This window comes from Gastrolobium bilobum, unplaced genomic scaffold (assembly GCF_033153095.1).
Source record: "Gastrolobium bilobum isolate Gb01-03AN ecotype WA unplaced genomic scaffold, APGP_CSIRO_Gbil_v1 utg3981, whole genome shotgun sequence".
Classification (NCBI taxonomy): Eukaryota; Viridiplantae; Streptophyta; class Magnoliopsida; order Fabales; family Fabaceae; genus Gastrolobium; species Gastrolobium bilobum.
The window spans coordinates 328990-354281 of NW_026898638.1; the positions used below are offsets into that span (position 1 = coordinate 328990).

The 25292-nt window shown below is 34.8% G+C and overlaps 2 protein-coding genes across 4 annotated transcripts; one reads left to right on the forward strand and one right to left on the reverse strand.

The window, feature by feature from the left end:
• Positions 1-7904: 7904 nt before the first annotated feature.
• On the forward strand, positions 7905-16089 carry LOC133317954 (glucose-6-phosphate 1-dehydrogenase, cytoplasmic isoform-like). 3 transcript variants are annotated; one of them, XM_061519862.1, is made up of 7 exons: positions 7905-8094; positions 8350-8418; positions 9927-10042; positions 10226-10271; positions 10358-10442; positions 10868-10973; positions 15802-16089. In XM_061519862.1, the coding sequence occupies exons 2-6, from the start codon at positions 8368-8370 to the stop codon at positions 10939-10941; spliced, it is 372 nt and encodes a 123-aa protein (XP_061375846.1). In that variant the 5' UTR covers positions 7905-8094; positions 8350-8367; the 3' UTR covers positions 10942-10973; positions 15802-16089. The 3 variants fall into 3 exon arrangements, with proteins under 3 accessions (XP_061375846.1, XP_061375845.1, XP_061375844.1); XM_061519861.1 differs by having other exon boundaries at positions 8327-8418; positions 10358-10478; positions 15802-16088; XM_061519860.1 differs by having other exon boundaries at positions 10358-10478; positions 15802-16086.
• A 2233-nt stretch (positions 16090-18322) lies between these two features.
• On the reverse strand, positions 18323-19104 carry LOC133317949 (dirigent protein 22-like). The gene has a single exon (XM_061519854.1). It carries the CDS (start codon positions 18998-19000, stop codon positions 18428-18430), a length of 573 nt encoding a protein of 190 aa, XP_061375838.1. The 5' UTR covers positions 19001-19104; the 3' UTR covers positions 18323-18427.
• Positions 19105-25292: the final 6188 nt, after the last annotated feature.

Genomic DNA, 25292 nt, shown 5'->3' on the forward strand with positions numbered 1-25292 from the left:
GGCTATATTGACATCAAATTTTCAAGGATCGATGTAATATAGAAGAATGCCATACTTCATGCTGCCTTTCAATGGCGGTATTCATTCCTATTGGTGGAGTGTGGTAGCCTTTCACAGGCTATTCTTTGGGTGAAAAGCCTATGGTTAAGCTAGCCCTAGTAGATGTGGCAGCGAGCTGATGCTGTCATTCATTTGTTGGATTCATGTGGGGGTCAAGTTGTTGATCTCGGCAATGATATTTCCTTCGTTACTAAGTTACCTTTGGCTTGTCACCCAAGTAGGCAAGATGCCCATGGTTCATATGTAGGATGGATTTGGTTCCTTAAGGGGGCGTTTGGTAGAGGAGAAATTTTTTTTTATCTGGGAATCTCGATTTTTAAAAATATGATTTTTACATCCAGTTTACGATAATATCCGAAAATTTAAAATTTAGAAAAATTCAGTTTCCCGGGAATCCCGAATTTTTTTTTTTGTCTACTCTCTTCCCCATGATCTATTTCTTTCTCTCAATTAAAATGATACAACTTTATATTCTTTGACATCGGTATCAAATTTAAAATTTGACATCTCATCTGAGAGCTGTTAAATTAAAAAAGATCAATGGTGTCACATGCTTACAAATCAAAGTTGTTGATCTTTTTTGATCTAACGGTTCTTAGATGAGGTGTCAAACTTTAAATTTGACACTGGTGTCAAAGGATCCTACCTCACACACACACACACACACACACACACACACACACACATAGGAAACTCATTCTCTCATTATTTTTCTCTTTCTCTCACTTGAAATGACACAACTTTATGTCTTTTAAAATGATATACATTTTCCCCATAGTATAATTGATAAAGTTAGCAGGTGGATGACGAGACTTGGGACGAAGATCTTTTCTGAAGAGAATATCTAAAATTTGTTCTTGCACTAGCGATGGAAAAGGCAACATGAAGGAAGTAAGTTTGTGGTTCTTGAATTGAGCCTCTATCTCGCATATATCAAGTTCGGGTCAAAAGTCACTCAGCTTGTTGCTTATGCTGAAAGTATGAGTAGCGAGATGTATATTCATGCAAGATATATGTTTTGTCATTCATGTAAATTCATTTGTGGTGAGATGACGTCACGTATCTACTGTTTGTTGCACTTGAGTGGGTGTTGGTAATCAATTATTTCATCGCTTCAGAAACAGTTGATGTGACTTTGATTCGTGAGTTGCATTTAATGTTCCCTTTGTTATGCGTAGGATAACGCGTTAATCTTTGATTCAGAGGCTAACATGCGTCCCACTTTTGTTTCCATCGTTTTATCTTTTATGGCCTTTTACGCATATGCCCTATGTTACTTTTCATGTTACTAACTTTGAGGCCTTTTGGAGGGAATAATAGTATTCCTCATTTTCCGCTTTGTTTTCTTCTCTTGTTCTTCTTTTGGAAACACAAAAACTCATCCTCTTCAGTAATCATTTTTGTGCCATTATTGATTTCTTTTTGTGACACGTTAGTTCATGATTAAGTTGCTTGCTTTGTGTTTCATTACTCTTTAAGATCTTTAGGAGCTTCATCTATACATAATAGTATTAAGCGCCACTTCAACCCAAAACCTTAAGGTGTTAGGTGAGGGTCTTTTTAATGATTTATATTAATCTCTATCACACCCCCTCACACAAGAGCCCTTTGGGCTTGAAGTGTGGATATTGCACAGGCACAATTTTTTTGGTTTACCTTTTTTTTGTGCTTTTTTATTAATTTCACAAGTGGGGGCGATGAGGATCGAAATCGTGACCTTATGGTCACTGGAGCTCTGATACTATATAAAGAACCACTTCAACCCAAAACCTTAAGGTGTTGGTGAGGGCCTTTTTAATGATTTATATTATTCTCTAACAAATAGGTATGTTTCTTTTTTCATTTTCTATCTTTGTTTATTTTCATACTTGCATTTCCAGAATTTCTTTGCATGCTGGCTTTTTCTGGTTTTCTCCAAACTTGTAGTTGAGTTCTAGCATCCTACATTGTTGTTTGTTCATTTTGAGTATTAGGTCGTGTCTGATTCATCATTTTTGTTTGTCTCATTTATAGGTTTTTTCTGGGTTTGTTGAATAATATTCCAATTGTTCGAAAAATGTCTTTTGAACATAATTGTTTTTTGCTTATTTTAGAATGGTTGAGAGATCTTATTCCACCAGCCCAAAACCAAGGCTTGTTAGACCCATGAGTACCGGCGAGTGGTGGTTGTTTGGAGAAGGAATGTCTCCTTGGGAGAAGGATAATCTTCTTCGAACTCCTCCCCCTACATTAAGGGGTTACGAAGGTGACTCTTCGTCTCGCAGAGGCCAGTGTAGATCTCGTGGGTTACCTAGGGCTCCTTCTCAACAAAGTAATGTCCAAGAAAGAGCTGGCCTAAGTACCTTTGTTCCTTCCAAGTCCAGGGAACCTATTGTCATTTATAGTAGTTAGAGTTGGAGTCTATCCCTCAATATGTGCCTCTTAGGGTATTTCGCAACTCAAGTCCCCTACCTTTAAATGTCATTTATCATGTGGGTTATCCATTCAAAAAACGTAAACTGGGCGAGATGTCAGCTAGTTTTTTTTCCTTCTTTTTCTTCATTTGATGTTTCATCTGATTCAAGTTCAACTTCGTCCTCCCTCAGGGCAGTCATGGTTTGTTTTAGGAAGTTGCTAAATAGGAGAGCTCACCAAGTTTTCGGTGTTGAGATGCTCCTAATCTTGCTTGGATTGATCAAGATATTTTAAACTCTATGTCCAAGTACAATTCTGTAGAATCTGTCTCCAAAATTGCAGCAATTGTCCGTTTGACTAAGGACAAAGCCACATATCATGAATGGCGAATTTAATTTCTTCTATTATCGCGAATGAGCGTGTTTTCTCAACTCACACAGATGAGAATTCGTTATATTTTCTAATGATGTATTCTTCACTTTTTCTCTTATTAGGTGTTTGTCTCCATTTTTCTTCTTTTCTTATCTCGCTTCTTAATCATATTCATGTCGCTTCCACCCAATTACATCCAAATGTCTAGGGCGTCATTCATGTGTATGAAATGTTATTCATACGTACCAATTTACCCTTAGTAAAGTCATTCTTTTGATTATTCAATGTGTATGATTCCCATTACAGTTGGATCTCTTTCCGCACCAACTTGCGATATCATTTTTGTGAGTGGAAGGATGACTATTTTAAGATATACTGTGCTGAAGATTATGAGAAAAACTTGTTTCACCCTTTTTTTTTTCTTAATGATGCTCAATTTTCCACCTTTAAATGAAATTAATAAATAATAGAGTAAAGACCCAAATTGGTCCCTGACAAAAAACTCGGTGTCCAAATTAGTCCCTCACAAAAATAAATTCGTTGGATAGTCCCCAACAAAGTGAAACAGGACCCACGTTAGTCCTTCTGTCAATCCAAAACTCACGGTGTCAATGACGGTGATGATGTGTCACGTCAAGTGACATGTTGAATGCCACGTTGGATTAGAAACTACGTCGTTTGGAGAGAGCACATCCACGTTGGTCAGAATAAGTTCACTTTGATCCAAGGAACGTCGTCGTCTCAACATTTAGGGTTCTTCCTAAACCAGAAAGCAGGGGATTAAATCGAAGATTGAACCTACGAATTTGGGGGAAATTGATTTACTGTATAGTGATTGTGGGTTTATATTTATAACTTTAGGGTTCTTCTTAGTTTTTATGCGATGAATAATTCTTCTGGAAGGGGGAGCTCAAGTAGTTCATTTGGGTCCAGAAGTGAAAGAAGGAGAGCTGCTCCATTGTGTATATGTGGGAGGCACAGTGCTGTTTACACCTAGAAGACCATTAGAAACCCTAACAGATCATTTTTTGGGTGCCCCAATTTCAAGGTGAGGTTTATTTTGTGATGCGTTCTTTTTTCTAATTTCAACATTATTAACTGTTTAGTTTAATTTGGTTTAGGAAAAGAAGCCACAACCCAATATGTCCAGGTCAGAGGCATTTAAGCACATGAAGAAGGAATACAATGTTCATTTGAATATGAAGAAAGTAAGCAAGGCTTTGAAAAAAGCAAAGGGAACCATTGAAGGTTGTGAGAAGGAACAATATGGAAGACTAAGAGAATATCTTGCTGAGCTGTTGAGGAGCAACCCCGGATCCACTTACAAATTGCAAGTCACCCCCCACCTAGGCCAGCCCCACATAAATGATTGGAATACTCCACAATCATTGACATTAGGCCTTTTTTTGTATGGCTCTGATATAGGAATTCATTGGAATTGTAATTAGGCCAATTATTTGGAATTACTTTGGTTTTGGCCCTGCTCAAATGTGTCAGATGGATTTTTTTTGTATGCCTATGGTTATGGCCATATTAAGTGGGAAACTTTATTTTCTTGGAAGACTATTGTGTTGGTCTTAATGGTATATTATGTCAGTTGTTTTTTTGAAATTGTAACTATCTGGTGATGAAATGAATGGGAATATTGTTTGTAACTATCTGTTTGCTGTCATTGCTCTCTTTTGGATGTTGAATTTTTGAATTGGGAAACAAACCATCCTTGGATTAGTACTTGCAGTAGGACCACTTTCTTGTTTCTGTCAATACAGGATGCCGTAAATTTGTTTGCTGTGTCACATTTGGGTTCATGTTTATCATAACTAAACAAGCTCCATCAGTAGTTAATATCCCTTATTAGTCCTCAACATTTTTTATCGAGGACCTTTTTAGTCCTTCATTGCTTCATCATTAAACCATATTAGTCCTTAACAAATTTATCGGGGTCCATTTTAGTCCCTGTTAACCATGAGCTAACACCAATGCCACAAAACGTGTTAGCAGACCAACTGGTCTACCCCCTTCTGCATAATTCCCTCCATCACAGTATCATTAAACTTTGTTGCATGTCATGTCATTCAACCTTATACTATACATTGTGCCAAAAAACTAAACTTCAACAACATAAACCATATTACTTACATTGCAAGAAGAACATCTCATAACATTACAACATTGATCCTTCCATTACAAATATTTACAGTCCAAAAAAATACAACATGTAATGGTTAAAGGTTTAGGCAATTCTCAGCAAAACCACATTTTTTATTTCACTCCAGCCAACCAGCAAGATAAATACATATTATAAACACAACAACAATGGATCCAACAAACACCCTAACACACCTACATACATGCATAATTTCCTTCTCAACCCTTTCAATCTTTGCCTGCATCTTCATTGATAGGTCTTCAATCTTTATATAGTGGTAATTAATCTTCTTTTTGTTCTCGTTCACCTCCAGCTGCAGTTCATCATTGAGTTTCATGTCCAAAAAATTCAACTTGAATTCCATTTCAGCTACATTCAGCTCGATCTTGTTAATTCTTCAATCTTTCAGCTCCATGGTATCAGATGTAGCATCATCCAACCATGTAAAAAAGTTACAGTGTGACTTCTTTTCCTAAACCAAATTAAACTAAACAGTTAATAATGTTGAAATTAGAAAAAAGAACGCATGAAAAAATAAACCTCACCTTGAAATTGGGGCACCCAAAAAATGATCTATTAGGGTTTCTAATGGTCTTGGAGGTGTAAACAGCACTGTTCCTCCCATATTTACACAATGGAGCAGCTCTCTTTCTTTCACTTCTGGACCCAAATGAACTACTTAAGCTCTCCCTTCCAAAAGAATTATTCATCACAAAAAAACTAAGAAGAACCCTAAAGTTATCAGTATAAACCCACAATCACTATATCGTAAATCAATTTTCCCCAAATTCGCAGGTTCAATCTTCGATTTAATCCCCTGCTTTCTGTTTTAGGAAGAACCCCAAATGTTGAGACGACGACGTTCCTTGGATAAAAGTAAACTCTTCTGTCCAAGGTGTATGAGACTCTCAAAACGACGTCGTTCCTCAACCCACGTGGCTTTCAGCATGTCACTTAACGTGACACATCATCACCGTCATTGACACCGTGAGTTTTAGATTGACAGAAGGACTAACGTGGGTCCTGTTTCACTTTGTTGGGGACTATCCAACGAATTTATTTTTGTGAGGGACTAATTTGGGCACCGAGTTTTTTGTCAGGGACCAATTTGGGTCTTTACTCTAAATAATAATTTGTGATTAAATAATGGGGAAGTATATTGTAACAACCAACTAGTGTTACTACCAATCAATTTCACCGTTAGATCAATTATGTTGATCCAACGATTATATTTATTTTCATATCTGTATGGTTATGATTCCCTATATTTAATACTTTACATTTATTTTTTTCTTTGTATGGTTATGATCTCTTTCACATTAAATATGAGAAATCATAACCATACAAAGATGGAAATAAATATAACTGTTGGATCAACATAATCGATCTAACGATGAAATTGATTGGTGGTAAACTTGATAGTAACACTAATTGGTTGTTATAATATTTTTTCCCTTAAATAATTATGGGGGCGTTGAAGAATTAGTTGACGAGTAGCTATTTAGAAGAAAATTACATTTCATCGCAGATAATTATTTATAAATTGCTCTTAAACAAAATCAATAATAATATCACAAAATATTAAAATTAGTGATTTGAATCATTGGGACTAGCTGTTGAAGAATTAGTTGACAAGTAGCTATTTAGAAGAATTAAAAAAAATTAAAATATAATGAAGAGTGCCCACACAAAAAATAAAAAAAGAAATAACGTAAGAGACTAAATCAATATCATCCATAAAAATTAATCCCATTATAATGTAAATTAACTTCTTGATTAATCCCTGAAGTCATGCTGTGACCATTTACCTACCAATTAATATTCTTTCCCTTAAAAAAAAAAAATTTTGTTTTGAAAACTCCCTTTAATTTCTTTGAAAGCAAAGGAGTTATTATCTCCACTGCTGAGGCCACCAAATAGATCCATATTATTCTAGAAGCATTGCTCTTTTGACGGACCCAGAGCCAGAGCTATATCTCCAGGAAATAAACATATTACAAGAGAAAATGACTTGCACGGCAGACAGCGATGCCATAATAGCAAGTTGACTTTGAAATTTAAATATAAGCGTTTTACAATGAAGAACCGTGAAGAAAATGGCACCAGTCAGCACGGGCAAGCGCGAGAGTAATATTATACTTGGAAAATGTATGATTTTTTGGACTCTTTTACTCTTCATTAATTAATTAATAACTATTTTGTTCCTTATTCAAAATTATCTATCACTCTGTCCATCTTTAATCGATTAACTTAAAGATTTAATCGATTAAATGGTCAAAATTGACAAAAATAATGTGACTGGAAGATTTAATCGATTAAATCTTCAAGTTAATCGATTAAAGAGGAACAAATTAGTAGATAATTTTGGATATTGGACAAAATAATTATTAATTAATTAATGAAAGATAAAAGGGTCAAAAAGTCGTAAATGTATACCTAATAGTTTCTCATGCTATAACAGACAACTTTATATTTTACATATATATATAAAAATATACGAGACCTATATTTTTTTTTTCTTTTTTTTTTTCTTCATATAATCTCATATGAAGCTCACATATTTATATATATATATAGGGATGTTCATCAACCGAACCGAAAAACCGATAACCGAATAAATCGAAAACCGAAAAACCAAAAACCAAAAAAAAATCGGAAATTTTAATTGGATTGAATCGGTTTTCGGATGGGTTGATAAAAACCGATCCAATCCAAACCGATCCAATATATTAATAATTCTCTACCTACTTGTCATTTCCCTAATTATAACCCAAAAATTTCTAAACTCAAGACTCATTAATTCGTCAACTAACACTACAACAAATTCGCATTTTTGTGGCCGTTTACTAATGGCGGGTTTATATAACCGCCTGCATTTTAAATGATAAATTTAACCGGGTTAATATAACCATTTACAAAATCACACCACGCCCTTTCTCTTTCACTTTCCACAAGGCACTCTTCCACTCTTACACTTCACATTTATCTAAAAATCTCAACATTTAAATTTTGTCAATCATTTCAATTGCGATATACTTTTTTCTGATTCTCAAGCAAGCGAGATATTTTGGACCTCAGAGAAGGGAAATTGTTTGCGGTAAATCTTACCATTGTTATTGGTATGTAAGAACTCCTTCCCAATCCTTATTAGATTTGCGATTTTGCATCGAAGCTGATTCAATTCGAAATCTCCCATGCCATAAACCCTAAGTTAATTCCTTATCTTCATTTTAAAATTTTGTGTTGAGCTCAGTCATTGTTCTTTATAGATATTGTTCTTTAACCTGCTTCAGATTTAAATTTTATTTTTTGATTTTCCTTTTTTTTGGATTTTTCGCTATTTTATTCCAGCAACATGAGCTTTCTTGTCACAGGCTTAGAATCTGGTTTCGATGGCGCAAGCTCCGAATCTGCATCGTGAGCAATCAACCACACCTTTAGTTGTAAGTAATGTATTTAACAATTTTTCATGGTTTGTAGTATCTCATTTTCCATTTTTTATGAAATATATATAATAAATAATGTCACTTGTAGTTTTCTTTCGTGTTTTATTCACATTTCACAAGAATTTGTGAATTTCATATTGCATATTTAATTATGTATTCCTTCATATGTCATTAGCCAATTGGTTGGATTCAACAAAACAGGGCACACAAAGAAGTACTCCTATATTCCTAACACAGCCGAGGGTGACATAACTAATAGAGTTCCTAATTCCCATTATTATACAATGAATAAACAGAATTTCATTCCATAAAAACCTGAATTAATTGGCTAAGTCAGGGCTATAACCACTAAAATTTTCGAGTTCCTCGAACAATGTGATATCTCACGCCGGGTAAATCCTTAACCCTTCCCCCTCTTACTAGGACTACAGAATGTTCTTGTAAATCCTTAACCCTTCTTTAATCACCATACCCGTAAGCGAGGGGAACACACACAAGGCTAGAATTTACCTTCCCACTTTTCAAACAAATCAGTGTTTTTTCCTAGTTATAGTTCCTTGTTTCCCCTTCTTGAAGCTCTTAGCAAGGGTTCGTGCCTCCTCCTTTTAAATCTTCGGCCAAAATGGATGAGGAATGAATGAACTATAACTTCAACTTCAACTTCAATATGAGACTCACGGCTTGGAGTTTGAAAGAAATGTGGCTTTGCATGTGAGTTGTAAGCTTAAAGAACCCAAGTTTGAGGTCACTCTCCTAGCTAGTCTGTTTCGGCTATGGAAAAATTAATGGAGAAGTAGATGTTGGCTTCGGTTGAGAAATGGAGAAATAAGCTAGAGGTGGTGAGAACTTGGTGGTATGTTCTTGCTTGGGGAAAGTTTGAAAACGATATCAATGGAGGTGGATGATAGTCTTCGGTACAAAAGATGAACAACAAGAAAGTGAATGTAGTCAAATGTGTTTTGACTGAAAATAAATGGATTTGCAATTTGTCCAAATGCTGGCTAGGTGGCGGTCTTACTTGACACTTGGAGGGCATGCATTGCGTGGGTTGGGAAAGCTTGGCCATGTGTGGGTTCCTTGAGAGTCTTTACCGTGAATGTGTTTGAAGATGCAAAATTTTGAATTGATGAGATGTTGGTCAATGGTGTTTTACCGTGGAGAATGAGAGGGTGTCAAGTGTCAACTTAGCTAAGCATGTGGCGTACATGCACGCAAGGAGGGGGATGACCTGGTTGCCACTTGGTGGCAATGCACCAATTGAGTTAGTAAAGTCCAGCCACATGTGTAGCATGCATGTGGATGGTGTGGAAAGGAAATTGCTATATGTAATTGTTGAAGTGGTGTTTCCTACACCCACAGAACCCTAATAGTGTTTGAGTTTACCTGTTATCTTGTGATAATGAAAGAAATTTATATCTTAAATTCGTTAAGATATGGCCATAAAATGCTAAAATAATTTAATGATGTTTCTGAGATTGGACTGACAAGTTCAATGTCTCATGCAGGTCAAGCAACCTGGACTGGAGATGTCCACAGTTCAAAGTGAACTAGATTTGTCATATAGGCAACCCTATCAAGGCATAACCATTCCAGAGGCTTATGAGCGTCTAATTCTTGACACGTATGCTACTTTTCCTAGTTCATGTTTATGGCTTGTATGTTGTTTCTATATATAAACGTCTCAAGGTGCTAAAAAGTATATATACTAGAATTTGGATTACATGAATTACTTAGCAATCAATTCAGTTATTTAAAAGAAATAGAATTGAATGAACAGTAATTGGATTTGGAATATGTTTTACAGAATTAAAGGTGATCAGCAACATTTTGTTCGAAGAGATGAGTTGAAGGTAAAGATCATTATATGCTTCATAGACTATTGCAAAAGGGTATTGATTCACAACTTTAATAGTTGTGTTTTTTTATCTCTTATCAGGCATCTTGGGAGATCTTCACCCCACTTTTGCATCACATTGATAAAAGGGAGTTCAAGCCAATCCCTTACAAACCTGGAAGCAGAGGTCCTGCAGAAGCTGATGCATTGCTAGAAAAAGCTGGTTTATATTATTTACTGCAGTGTTGCTAGTTTAGAGTTCTAATTTCTTTGGTTTATATTTATAATTGCACTTGCATTACTAGTTCCAGCACTATTTGCTGCAGCGTTGCGTCCATCTAGATAAATTATTAGAAAATTACAATTTCTAGTTACTATGTTTTCCGTGGTTGATTATTTGTACATATGTACCGATTCCATGCATGCACATTTCATTAGTTAATTACAATTGGTGCAGATAAGTAATTAGAAATATGGGACACAGTCTCCTTTAAGGTGTGGTAGTGGAGCTAACACTTGGATATTTTTGATTCTGTGAAAAATCTCTTGGTAGCTGGAGAGACTTAGCATGAATTATTAATTTAATTATTGCTGCATCCTTTTGATTCTCAGGAGCTGCGGCGTATAAAGCCAGTTTCGACCACAATGTGGCTTCTTGGTGTCATCCTCGAGCTCCAAACCTTTGATATTTTAACCTGCGTCAAAGATTCTCACTATGGTATGTAGTTTTCTCTCACCTTTGGTGGCTTTATGTTTCTTATTTTTTACTTAATAATGTGATAATGCACCATCTTCATTATACATATGAAGATTTTTTTTATTTAAACTTTTGTTAGGGAAATTGAACATCCCACTTATTGTTGTAAATAATATTGATTTAGTTATTATTTAGTTTTTATTTAGTCATTTATTGTTGTATTGGGTCAAGCCCTTTGTTGTATTGGGCCAAGCCTATTAGGTTAAAAGTAGGTCAAATATTCTCTATAAATAGAGAACCCTTTGTACAGATTATTTACAATTCTATAATATATTAGAATACCTTTTTTCAAGTTGGTATCAGAGCTCTCGATCTGAGGGCTTTGCTTCCGCACATATTATCTTCTTTTTTAACAAAACCCTAATTTCTTTGCCTCTTGCCGCCATTAGCCGCCACCGGAAAATTTTTCCAGGGACCTTTTGGACCAAGGGGACCATTGTTGACCTTATTTTTTCTCCGATCTATCATTCTACGCAGTGTTCCTCCGCCACAAACGACCGAAACACCTCCGATCGCCTCCAATCAGATCTGTCTTCACCGTTTGGACCACTTTCCGGCGACTTTTCAACCGCGACCACCCACAGACAGGTGTGCGCTCACCGGACGACCACACCATAAAAATCTCAGCCGGCGAAGCCCATCCACGCACTCTCACGCGCCGCCCCTTTCCCGGCGAGTGAATCCCACGCGCAGCTCCTTTCTCCGGCGCGTGGAGGCGCGTGCGGCCGTGTTTTTGGACCGGACCACCACCATTCTTCTCGTCTTCTTGTCTTCTGTCTCGATCTATAATTATTTTTCTGATCAGAGGTCATTTGATATTCTGTTTGGTTGATTTTATCGCTGGTTGTTAACTTTTTTTGTTAAAGAATGGCTGAGCATGATAGTTCTTCGATCTTATCTGGTAAGAGCACACGTTCTATATCTCTTCTTGCTTCTTGCACTGATTTTAAAACCTCATGGATTTTGGATTCTGGTGCAACTGATCATATGGCTTGTCGTACTGAGTTATTTTGTTCTTATCATCCTACTGTTGGTAGTCATACTATATCCGTAGCTGATGGATCCCATAAATCAGTTATTGGTTCTGGTAACATTCAAATTCAACCTTTCTTGTTTCTTAAAAATGTTCTTTATGTTCCTCAGCTTTCTACTAATCTTATCTCCACTCAAAAACTTACAATTGATTTGAATTGTTCTATCACATTTTTTCCTTCTCATTGTCTTATTCAGGATCTTACCACGAAGAAGACAATTGGAGTTGCTAATGAACAGGATGGGTTGTATCATCTCCTTCCAGACCATGCTAGCAAAAATCAGTTATTAATGACACGTCATCCCTCTACTGCAGAGTCTATGATTTGGCTCCATCACAAGCGTCTCGGGCATCCACCATTTAGTCTTTTGAAGTCTATGTTCCCCTATCTGTTTCTCAATAAGTCGGTTGAGACCTTTCATTGTGATGTTTGTGAATTTGCAAAACACCATCGAGTGTCATTTCTTTCTAGCACTATTAAAAGCAGAGAACCTTTTTCTCTTATCCATTCTGATGTTTGGGGCCCTTCTAAAGTGCACAGTGTTTCAGGTGCTAGGTGGTTTGTTTCTTTTATTGACGATTGTACTCGGATAACATGGATATACTTGATGAAAGACAAGTATGAAGTACCAGAGATATTTATTCGGTTTCATTACATGGTTGAGACTCAGTTTGGTAAGGGTATTAAAAGACTCAGATCTGATAATGGTACTGAGTACGTCAATCAACGCCTGTCACAATTCATTTCAGACAGAGGTATGATTCATGAGCTCACATGTGTTGATACCCCTCAACAAAACGGGGTTGCTGAAAGGAAAAATCGTCACCTTCTTGAAGTTGCTAGAGCACTACTTTTTCAGACATCTGTTCCTAGTTCTTATTGGGGAGAAGCAGTATTAGCTGCAACTTTTTTGATCAACCGTTTACCTTCACGGGTCCTTAACAATATCAGTCCTATTCATTCCATGACTTCCTTCTTTCCTTCTGTTCCCATATTGCAGAGCCTTCTACCAAGAGTGTTTGGATGTGTTGCTTTTGTCCATGTTCATAAACAACATCGGAGTAAGTTGGATCCTAGGGCTCTTAAGTGTGTCTTCCTTGGTTATAACCCTTATAAAAAAGGGTACAAGTGTTATCATCCACCAAGTCGGAAATTTTTTGTTTCTATGGATGTCACCTTTCAAGAATCTGAATCTTATTTCCTGGGTCCTCATCGTCAGGGGGAGAATAGTTCTTCAGAAGACTCGTCCCCTTCCTTCTTTGAGTCTGGATCAATCTTCTCTCTTCCTAGTGTGTCTGCTCCTGGTGTGTCAGAACCTTCAAATACACCTGAGATACAACCCATACTGTCTCACCAGCAACCTCAATCGTCTGAACCACTGGTAAGTCCTGAATCTCCTATTTCTTCTGAATCTCCTGTTTCTGATTCTAATATTATTTCCTCTCATGATTTGTCTATTTCTTCTGATATCTCTAATGACTTACCCATTGCTTCTACTTCTGATGACTTACCTATTGCTCTTAGAAAAGGAAAAAGATCTTGTCACAAGAAAACTTGTTCCTCCTGTCCCTCTTGTACTCAATACCCTATCTCCCACTTTGTTTCCTCTGCTAATCTTTCTGTGCAGCACAAAAGCTTTGTTTCAGCACTAGATTCTATTGCAATCCCAAAATCAGTACATGAAGCCTTGAAAGATAGGAATTGGGCTCAAGCCATGCAAGAGGAGATGAATGCTTTGGAGAAAAATAAAACATGGGAGGTTATTGATAGACCCAACGGAAAGAAAGCAGTAGGGTGCAGATGGGTTTATACCCTGAAATATAATTCTGATGGCACTCTTGAGAGATATAAGGCTCGATTAGTGGCCAAAGGTTACACTCAAACCTATGGCATTGATTATGAAGAAACCTTTGCTCCAGTTGCAAAGATGAATACAGTGAGAATCTTGTTATCCCTTGCTGCCCATTACAATTGGGATATAAATCAATTTGATGTGAAAAATGCTTTCCTCAATGGTGAGTTAGAAGAAGAAGTCTACATGGAAATCCCGCCTGGTTTTGATTCTGTGAAGGGGCAAAATAAAGTTTGTAGATTAAAAAAGGCCTTGTATGGATTGAAGCAGTCACCTCGTGCTTGGTTTGGAAGATTTACTAAGGTTATGATGACCTTAGGATACAGACAGAGCCAAGGAGATCACACTCTTTTCTTCAAGCACTCCCAAAATGGGAAGCTTACTGTGCTCCTTGTATATGTTGATGATATTATTATCACATGTGATGATTTTGTGGAGAGACAGATTCTGCAAACACGGCTTGCCTCTGAGTTTGAAATCAAAGACCTTGGGAAACTGAGATATTTCCTAGGAATAGAAGTAGCTCATTCAAGCAAATGAATTTTTATCAGCCAGAGGAAATATGTTCTTGATCTTCTCAAAGAAACAGGAAAACTCGGGTGTAAACCCTCTAATACTCCTATTGAGCAGAATCACAAGATGGGCTATGAAGTAGAGAGTCCTCCAGTTGATAAAGGACAATATTAACGGCTAGTTGGGAAATTGATATATCTGGCCCATACTAGACCAGACCTAACTTATGCTGTTAGTGTTGTCAGTCAGTTTATGCACGATCCAAAAGAAAAACACATGCAGGCAGTAGAGAGAATTCTTCAGTATCTTAAAGGTACTCCTGGTAAAGGATTGTTATTCCGACGTGATGGCAATCTATCTTTAGAAGTCTACACAGATGCTGATTATGCTGGATCCGTGACTGACCGTCGTTCTACCACTGGTTATTGCATGTTTCTTTGCGGTAACTTGGTGACATGGAGAAGTAAGAAACAAGATGTGGTTGCCAGATCAAGTGCAGAAGCTGAATTTCGAGCTATGGCTCAAGGCATTTGTGAGTTACTGTGGCTGAAAATTGTTCTTGATGATCTCAAAATAAAATGTGAGGGACCTATGAAGCTGCTATGTGATAATAAGTCCGCTATTTGTATAGCTCATAATCCAGTTCAACATGATCGGACTAAACATATTGAGGTTGACCGCCATTTCATCAAAGAGAAACTTGATAGCGGGTTGATTACCACTCCATACATTCCCACTGGGCGTCAATTGGCTGATCTATTAACAAAGGGGCTTCCTTCAGACAGATTTCAAGAACTTACTAGCAAGCTGGGAATGATAAATATTTATTCCTCAGCTTGAGGGGGAGTGTTGTAAATAATATTGATTTAGTTATTATTTAGTTTTTATTTAGTCATTTATTGTTGTATTGGGTCAAGCCCTTTGTTGTATTGGGCCAAGCCCATTAGGTTAAAAGTAGGTCAAATATTCTCTATAAATAGAGAACCCTTTGTACAGATTATTTACAATTCTATAATATATTAGAATACCCTTTTTCAAGTCTTGTGCGAATTGACTTCAGTTATTCCTCCTCAAGCTCTTGCTCCTAATATGAAACTGAGGGTACGTGGTTAATTGGTTATCATTGAGCACCTTTTTTATTATAATTTCTTACTTGGTTTAGTATGTTTTGCTGCTCTAGCTTTACTGGTGGCAGTGCTTCTATTCTCATATTATTTATATATATATATAGAGAGAGACTATGGGGCACTTTGGTGTTTCTGCAAGGAAGCAACTCTGTATCATATTATTTTTGGCACCTGTATTCACCTGGATATTTAGCCATAACTTAGTCACACAATTCACCCAATCAAATTTTTCATTAATTTCTTTGTTTACATCTTGATCATAGGTTACTTGGAAGATAGGCGTCCGGGCATCCATATGTGGTGACATCATTACTGGCAGAGACTATACTATTATGGGAACCAACTCTAGAGGCTGAAGCTCTTGCAGCTCAGAAGATAGTATTAGGATGGAGTCAATAGTTTGTGTAGAGCTGAAAAGCCCTTTCACTTTCCTTTTAGATTATCTGTATTCTAAAGATCTTCTTTGGACGAAAGAGGTTGCCATTGGTTCTCAGATGAAAAACAATAATAACTAATCTTTTACAAGAATCTAATTTTGGTTTGGTTTTGTTTTTAAAGAATCAATTATAATGCCTTTGATGTGGTTTTTAAAGAATCAGTTGTAATGCCTTTAATGTGTCTTAACTTAGATTTGATTATTTGGCTTCTGCACAAATAAAAGCAGCTGTTTTTGCTGCTTTTTTTTTTTAATTTTAAGCTAAAGCTCAACGGCGGTTATTCCGTCGGTTGAGAAAATTGACTCCAAATCGTGCAAATGGATTTAGTGGCCCCATTTTCACAGGCGGTTTTTAAAGTGACGTCAAAATTTTTGCTGGCTGTTTAAACCACCTCCGCTCATTAAAATAACCGACGTTAAACCCCAAATTCCCTGTAGTGTAAACCCAAGAAAAACTTAGTCACATCTCATCAACTATAGTATTGTTTACTGATATTTTTGTATTTCAAATTTTTTTTTACGAAGCCAATATATACAAAAGATGTTATTTGCACAATAATCATGAAACTAATTTTAGGATATTCAAAAAACCGAACACCGACTCAATCCAAACCGAAAAAAATTGGATTGGATCGGATCGGATTTGAAAAAAAATCTAAACCGAATGGATGATTACATGATCAAACCGAAGGGATTGGATCAGATGAGTTTTGCTTCCAAACCGATCCAATCCAGACCGCGAACACCCCTATATATATATATATATATATATATATATATATATATATATATATATAAAAGATAAAATTATTTCCTACATGAAAAATATTAATCTCATATATATAATTTATTGAAACAAAAGAAATGGATTGGGCCATGGGCTAAATGTAAAAGTGGGCTAGCCCAGTGTAGAGATCTTAAATATTCAACATAACAGTCTCCTTAAATTTATGAGAGTCAAATTTTTTTTTTTTTTTTTAAAATGCTTCCATAAATTCATGATTTCTTTATATATATATATATATATATATATATATATATATATATATATATATATAAAGGGAAAAATGTGTGTTATTGTAAACGATACATCATACATCCTTTCACTCTCACAAAGAGGTGAGACTCATATCCTTAAAACTTTTTCTTTCCATTTTCTCTTCCAGGATTTATCTCTTTTACTCACTTAAAATGACACAACTTTATATCCTTTAAAATGATATATATTTTTCCAATATATAAAACCATGATAGCTTCTTTATTAACTATATAAAGTTTTTTCTCTCTCTCTCTTGTTTTACATTTATATAACGTAGGCCTTTAAATAAAGGGAAATACAAGTCTTATGTTGCATGAGATTTGCTATCTTATGCCATAGACACAAAGCATGTGGGATCCACTTTTTAAAAAAAAAGTAAAAAAATAAATAAATGCAAGCACACCTTTTAATGTATGAGTAGGAGGGGTATGTTATCTAATATAACATGAGAAAAACATACCCCTTAAATAAAAGTTCAAATTTAACTAGGCTTTTATGTTTGCAAGTTTGAACCCAAATAAACAACAAAAATTCAATCATGGATAAAAGATAGGCAAAGGCCATCAGTTTGCAAAAATGATTAAAGCTTATTTAGGCAAAAGTAATGTTAACATAGACCTAGACTCACAATAAATTCTATACGTAGCAATGCATCTATTATTCGAGATATAATTTAAAATTATAAATTCGTATATGGCATAAAATTCAATTATACATACATTGCACTTTATAAAATTGAGCATATCTTATCTGACTTGACGAAGCGTATGGCAAACTCATTTGACTAAAAATTAGTTTTCTACTAGCATTTTAAATTGTTAATGTCTATTCGAGACGACTTCTTCCTTGTCGACCAATTAATTCAAGAAAACACAATTGTAAATAAGTTTTAAAGTAGGTGGTAACATAATACATTGAAATTAAAATGGATAAGTACAAGATATATACTCGGTCAATACTCAAACAAAATCAACACATGAAATAAATAACTGTCATGCTCTTTTAGCTGTGAGATCATCAGAGATATATAATATATACTTTTTTTTATGGATGTTCACTTATTAGTTCAAACTTTTAGGTGAAATATTTGTTTTACATGGTATCATAGTCCTCAAAAGTCACCAAGTTGATTCTCACCGCTCTACTTTTATTTTAGAGATATAATATAAAAACCTTTGATGAACCATCACTTATCAATTTAAACTTTTGGCTTCAATGGATTATTTTACACAATATTATTTGAATCAAACTTATATACTTATCTCTAGTGAGTAAGCATAAATTATTTTTATTCAAATTATCATTCCAAATACAAATAAACAAGGAGTGGGTTCACGAGGTTAACCTCCACAGGAAAAGCAAAAAAGCAGCAGATACATGACCTCAAAAGAGGAAACTAAGAAACAGTGTGACATCAATAATGAAAAACATAAACGTTGTACTCAACAACAGTATCCTGAGTTTTAGGATCAAAAAAGTGAGTCCTAGCTTCAGCATATCCCTTAGCAAACCTGAAAACACCACTGCCACCAATCACAGGCAACTCCCTAACCGTGTTATAAGCAACGTTCCTCCCCACGATTGTGATGCTGCTACCATTATACCTCCCTTCAAACAAGGCAAAGCTCATAACCATAAGAAGATCAAGCTCTGTCTGTGATGTAGATGCATAAAACCCTTCAGCTCTTCCAACAAGCTTTGAACTTAGTTCTGGTCCTAAGGTCAAAGCGTTGTCAATGATTCTAACCATACCAAAGGCATTGGCAGGGTTATACTTAGGGAGTGGTGGAACAATTACAACTGAGGTAGCGTTGTTTCCACCAACGATGTCTTGCCAATAGAATCTGAAGTGGCTTATTTTTTCTTTCTTTTCCATGGCCATCATCTCGCGGTCTAGTGAACGCACGAAACCGGTTTCTTCTGTGGAGACAGAGGTGAGTGTATAGGAAGAGAGGAGAAGGAAGAAGATGAGGTATTGGGTTGCCATGTTTTGGTGGTTATGAGATGTTGTTGTCACTCTAACAAAAGTGGGATGAAGAGAGCGAAGGGAATGAATGGAAGAATTTATAAGCTAAGATTGGGGAGCGAGGAAAGTTGGGAACCAAGTGAGTAGGTGTGAGTTTGGGTACTTTTGTTTATGCGATATATAAAACCATGCAAACTTGACCTAACACCTTAGTTTGTAGAAGGTTGACCGTAGACTTTAAGGCCAGAAGGCTACTCCTCGTAGGAACGTGCATTGAGTTTCGCTATCGGAGGAGGAAGGATGAGACTAATCTCCCATTTATGGAGAGAGACACGTCATTTGCCTTTAAAGATTTTTCAAGAATTTGCGACAGTATTTGAACCTCTGATCCAAGCAAATCCTTGAATTGAAAGCTCAATTGCCAACTTAGCTATCCTTAAGCTATTGGGACTTTGAATCGTTATCATTTAATGTTTGGGAATTAAGTGTGCGTAATTAACTGCAAAGTTAATTAGGAATGGATCAAGCTGAGAATATGCCACTGAAAATACTCATAATAAACTATATTTTGTAAAGTTTTAGATTAAAATTTGATGTTAAGGCTTAGTTTTTAGTTTATTTAGCACAACGACAAAAACAGGCGTCTTCATTTTCCATCATTTGAACTTTAAAACTTTGGAATGAGGAGAGATATTATAGGTAAAAACCCTTTTTTTAGAAGGAAGTCGTCTGATTCCATGGTTTAGAAAACAATTGAGAAGAAGCTTCTATGAAGTCATTGTGATGACTAGTCGTACCTTATGTTTAATTCTATATTAGGATATATATTGTGGTAGTGTCCTGAATTTTCATTTCGTTATAAACTAATATGAATTATTGGTTTTTGAATTGAAAATTTAAATGTAAGTTATGAACAATTAAGTCCTATTTAATTATTAGTAATTAAGTAAAGATAATTTAAATAAAGGAACGGATATATTAAAAATAAATTTATAAACTCAATTACGATACACTACTTTTTTAAAAAATGGAATAATTTTCTTTTAAAATAAAGAACGTGTTTTAATAATTCAAAATATTTAAATATATATCGAGTATATAAATAGTAATGAAGAAAAAATATCAGAGCATTTTGAATTATAAAATTATACGGACAGAACATGTTGGCACAAAAAAATGAAATTTTATTTGTTCAATATCATAGCGCATCAAACATTATCTATCATCACAAAAAGACGTCAATAAAAGACACAACAAAGCGTACATTTGATTGTTTACCGAAAAAAAAAAAAAAACGTACAATTGATTGATTTAAGGGTTAATTTTTTCTTCCAGGCTATTGCAGATAAGTTATCTGCAGTAAATTTAATACGACTTCGTTTTATGCAGAAATTATAGTGTTTTTTGTAATTTTAATTTATTTTAAAGTTATAATAATCTTTATATTTATAATTTTTTAAGATTTCAATATCAAAACAACGTCGTTTGAAGAATAATTATAGATACCTTATCTGCAGTAACTGCAGAAATATTTTCCCATTAATTTAATAACTGAAAATTAAAGTTTACTTTAAAATACAATTTAATTACATGAAATTTTCAGGAGCATAGGTCGCTATACCTTCGATGACACGTTGTTTGACCACTGATTGGTCGTAATTAAAAAAAGAAAAAAAGAAAGAAGAGTCAAAAGAAGAAAAAACTGATCGTGGTCCCCTCAATTGAATAAATGGTTAAAATAAATTAAAATATTTAAACTTATAAGAAAAATATGTATAATCAATATAAATAATTTGAATTTAAAAATGAAAAAAAGTTCATCAATGCCCTTGTGGTTTACTCAAGAATTATCTATACCCCAGTGATTTTATTTTTATCACATATGTCTTTATAGTTTGTAAAAAATAAAAAATCAGGTGATTCTGAAACAAACCACATGGGTATTGGTGAACTTTTTCCTTTAAAAATAAAAAAAAATAATTGGGGCCTTTGAAGAATTAGTTGACACTTGACAAGTAGCTATGTAGAAGAAAATTACATTTTATCACAAATAATTATTTATAAATTGTTCTTAAACAAATTAAATAATAATATCACAAAATATTAAAATTATAGTGATTTGAATAATTGGGACTAGCTGTTGAAGAATTAGTTGATACCACCTATTTAGAAAGAAATAAAAAAATTTAAATTTAATGAAGACTGCCAACACAAAAAAAAAATATATATATATAAGTGTCGCAACTGGATCGTGATGTGACGGAAAAAGATATTCAATGATTAAAACAATGGAGTTGCCACCAAAATTTATTTAGAAAAATATTGGATAAATCTTTTATTAAAGAAAATTGATATTTGAAAACAGAAATGGATTATGAGTAGGTAAGGTGTTAGCACCCTACATCGTCCGTTTAAAAGACGGTTACCTTATATTAATCATGCAAAATATTAATAAAAAAATTTAAATATTTGTTTCACCTCAAAGAATTAAATAACATTGATTCAAGAAAGGAAAACTAATTTTGGAAATTATTTTTGTGCTTGACGCGAAACGTCTCCGACTTATCTCTTGGTACAATAGGAAACTCAACGCTACGTCGTTCTGTAAAATATTTGTGTGTTAGTTGATTTTATTTTTGAAAATAATTTCAAGGGAATTCAATCAAAAGTTTTGGATTTGAAAGTTTGGATTATTAAGTTGTCATAGCTAAAATAAAGCTAACGAAATGCGTAGGGTTGACAAACCGTCTCGGCTAAGTTACCCCTTTTAATATAAATTTCATATTATTTTTTATTATATATTTTTACTGAATTTAAATGAATTTTGAATCACCAAACTGTCACAACTAAAATAAACTAAAATAAAGTACACGGAATTAACAAATCGTTACGGCTAAATTATCTCCTTGTAATAATCTTAGTGTTATAAGTTTCATTATTATAAATTTTCTAGGTAAATTTTGAATCACCAAGTCATCTCGGCTAAAATGAAACAAAATACACGAGATTAACAAATCGTCACAGTTATATCATTCCTATTATTTTAAATTTTATTTTGAAATACTGATAAATTTGTCTTTTGCGCTTTTTTTTTTTAAATTACTTATTCAATTCACACAATACATCAGAAATGCTAATAGGATGACAACAATACCATGTCTCATTTAACCTCCATCTAAACTACTTACACCTCAAAGCGGTCTGCAAGTGATACTGAATAATAACAATAATAAAAATAAATCTAATGGATTAACGGAAGGTAATGATGTGTGGGATATTTTACCGTGTAAATAAAATACATCACAAAATATTTGGCTCAGTTTATAAATGCATCACCGCATGACCAAACAACTATATTCCCATCCAAGAGTACAAAAAACAAATTTCGATGACTGCTATTCAGGTATATATATATGTCAGTGAGATTTACCCAAGAAACTGAGTATACTACTTTGGATTCATTATTTTATTAATAAAACTGCACTGACCACGACTTTGTAATTTGATCAATTAGCAACCATTATAGGTACTGCACTTTATTAGTTTTTTATATTCTTAACCATTCCATTCCAACCCTTTTTATCTCAACCTATTAAAGCATTTGGCGCACAACAGTATTAAGCCAACAACAACAAAAATTCTTCAACCTATCTAGATCATGTAAAGGTACGGTGACAAACAATTTATTATACACCGATATCGATATGAAACATGAGATATAACACGACATAACACTTTGACACGTTAATTCTAAAAAATATTAAATTTTGACATGTTAGTATATATTATATTTAATATTCAATAGTTTATAAAAAAATAAAGCTAATACCCATTAATTTTGCAAAGATACATAAGATATTCCAAATATTTATATTAAAATCAATAAAATAATAATGGTAATTCAATGAATCTAATAGTTTGAACTAAAAATGTAACGTAATACAACATTTGATCCCTTTTTTGAATATCTGTAACTCATGTTGGAGTGTTAGAAAGTGTCGGACACGACACGTCAGAGTTTTTAAAGTGTCGATACTTCATAGACTTTAATATTTGGAATCTAGACTAAGACAAAGTGGCCTACAATAGCTAATCAACGCAATAATAGTATTAGAAATATACATTAGTCACGTACAGGGAAATTTATTCCCTAGTCCCCTTCTCTCTCTTCCTCTCTCTCTCTCTCTCCTCCTCTCACTCTCTCAACGCGTGCATTGATCCCGGATCACATTATATTCGCTCCACGTACAGGTGTTGGATATAACATATCAAAAGAATAACCAATAAAATAGAAAAGAAGTAGGTTCTTTGACCCATTTGGGATTTTTACCCTTTTAATTTATCAATTTGGTATTTGATTCATGGTATTTACCAATGAGGGTCATTTAGTGATGCGAGAGGGACCCAGAGTCACTGAGTGCAGCTAACCTCCCCCCGAGTCATTCACATTCTTTTTTTTTTTTTCAATTGAGTGACTCCCTCTCCCATGGGGCACTCACATAATTGTGCTAAGTGACACAATCTCATTAGTCCCATTACTGTAAAATACCGGAAAATCATAACTTTTGACTCGGGTATCCAAATCAGATGATTTTTTTTATTTCACATAACTTTTTGAGATCTACGCAATGACACCTCATTTGACATATTTTATCTTCCATTAACATAGTTGAAGTTTGTAACAATAGTTTCACTTTTTTTACAGTTTGAACTATGTTTGTAAACGATAAAATAGTCAAATAAGGTGTCATTGCATAGATCTTGAAAAGTTATGTGAAATAAAAAAAATATCTGATTTGGATACCCGAGTCAAAAGTTGTGATTTTCCAAAGTTTTACGGTAACACGACTAACGAAATTGTGTCACTCGGCACAATCCTGAGAGTGCCCCAGGGGAGGAGAGCGTCACTCAATTGAAAAAAATAATAATTAAAGAATATGAGTGACGTGGAGGAGGGTAGCGGCACTCAGTGACACTGGGTCTCCCTCGCGTCACTAAATAATTTCCATTGATAAATAGCATGAATCAAATACCAAGTTGATAAATTAAAACCTCAAAAAACTCCAATTGAACAAAGAGCCAAAAGAAGTAAGCATGAACAAAAACTACATGGAAAACTAAACAAACAGTGAGATATGCATTTCACGATGCATTTTATTTTTTATTTTTATTTTTATTTTTTATTTTTGTAACAAAGGGAGGGGCTTTAAGTTTTTCTTTTTTCTAGTAACAAAGGGACTCTAAGTTTCTATTGCCAAAGATGAAACAGTGGAAGTATAGGGCATAGTAGCATGACAATAAGGTGAGGACCACCGACTTGAATATGAGCTATATGGAGAAGAGAAGACTCCATGTCACCGCGAAGACAACAATAAATTATTAAACTATAAGGAGTAATAGAAACTCACCTCGCTTGAAGCGTGAATCACCTTATCACCACCAAATTTTCCTTGCTCTCTTTCTGTTTGGAACCTTTTATCTCCTAAAATTTTTGTTTATGTGTACCTCCCTTTGGCTTCTAACTTTAATGCTTTCTTTGTATCCCTAGTATGTGATTTAGCAAGCACATGGAGTCAGTGTATGAAGATAAAAATCTCTAGCAATGTTGATCACTCAAAACTTTTTTTTTTTGTTCGTGTTTCTCTTATGGTCTCCTTTCAGTGTTTGTTCCTCTCTTTTTCTCTTCTTCCTGATCCCGGCCAAAAAAAAAGTCCCCTACTGATCTGGATAAATATTATACAAGTACAAGGCCCAAACTAAAAGCCTTTACTACTAAGAAAGCTCATAGTCAATGAAGGCTGCACAACCCACCTTTCCAAGCTGCACAATATTTATGACAGCAAAGACACCTCTATAGCAGCAAGCTCATGACAACCAGCAAGCTCCTCAACCTTAAAGACACCATGACAGCAAGCTCCTCAACATTTAATCATGACAGCCATACTACTTTGGCACCATGGAACCTTTGCCTTCACCATGAAGAAAGGCATCTTCCAAGCACACATCACTCCACTATAAATACATGTATCAACACTAAGGTACATAATCTTCTCCTACATAATCAAACCTGCTTGAACCATATCTGACTTGAGCATCGGAGTGTCTTGCAGGTACACTCCCATCCCGTTCCATTGAAGACCCATGGGATAAAGCGGCCCAACTGCAAGATGCTCTGACTCAAGACGGACGGTTCCAGGCTTATGTAGAGGAAGGTCGCATGATCGGCCCAGTTGTAAAGATTTGGTTTGATCATTGGCGCCGTCTATAGGAAGAGATAAACTTCAACTCCTACCCAACAAAGGTACATGTTATC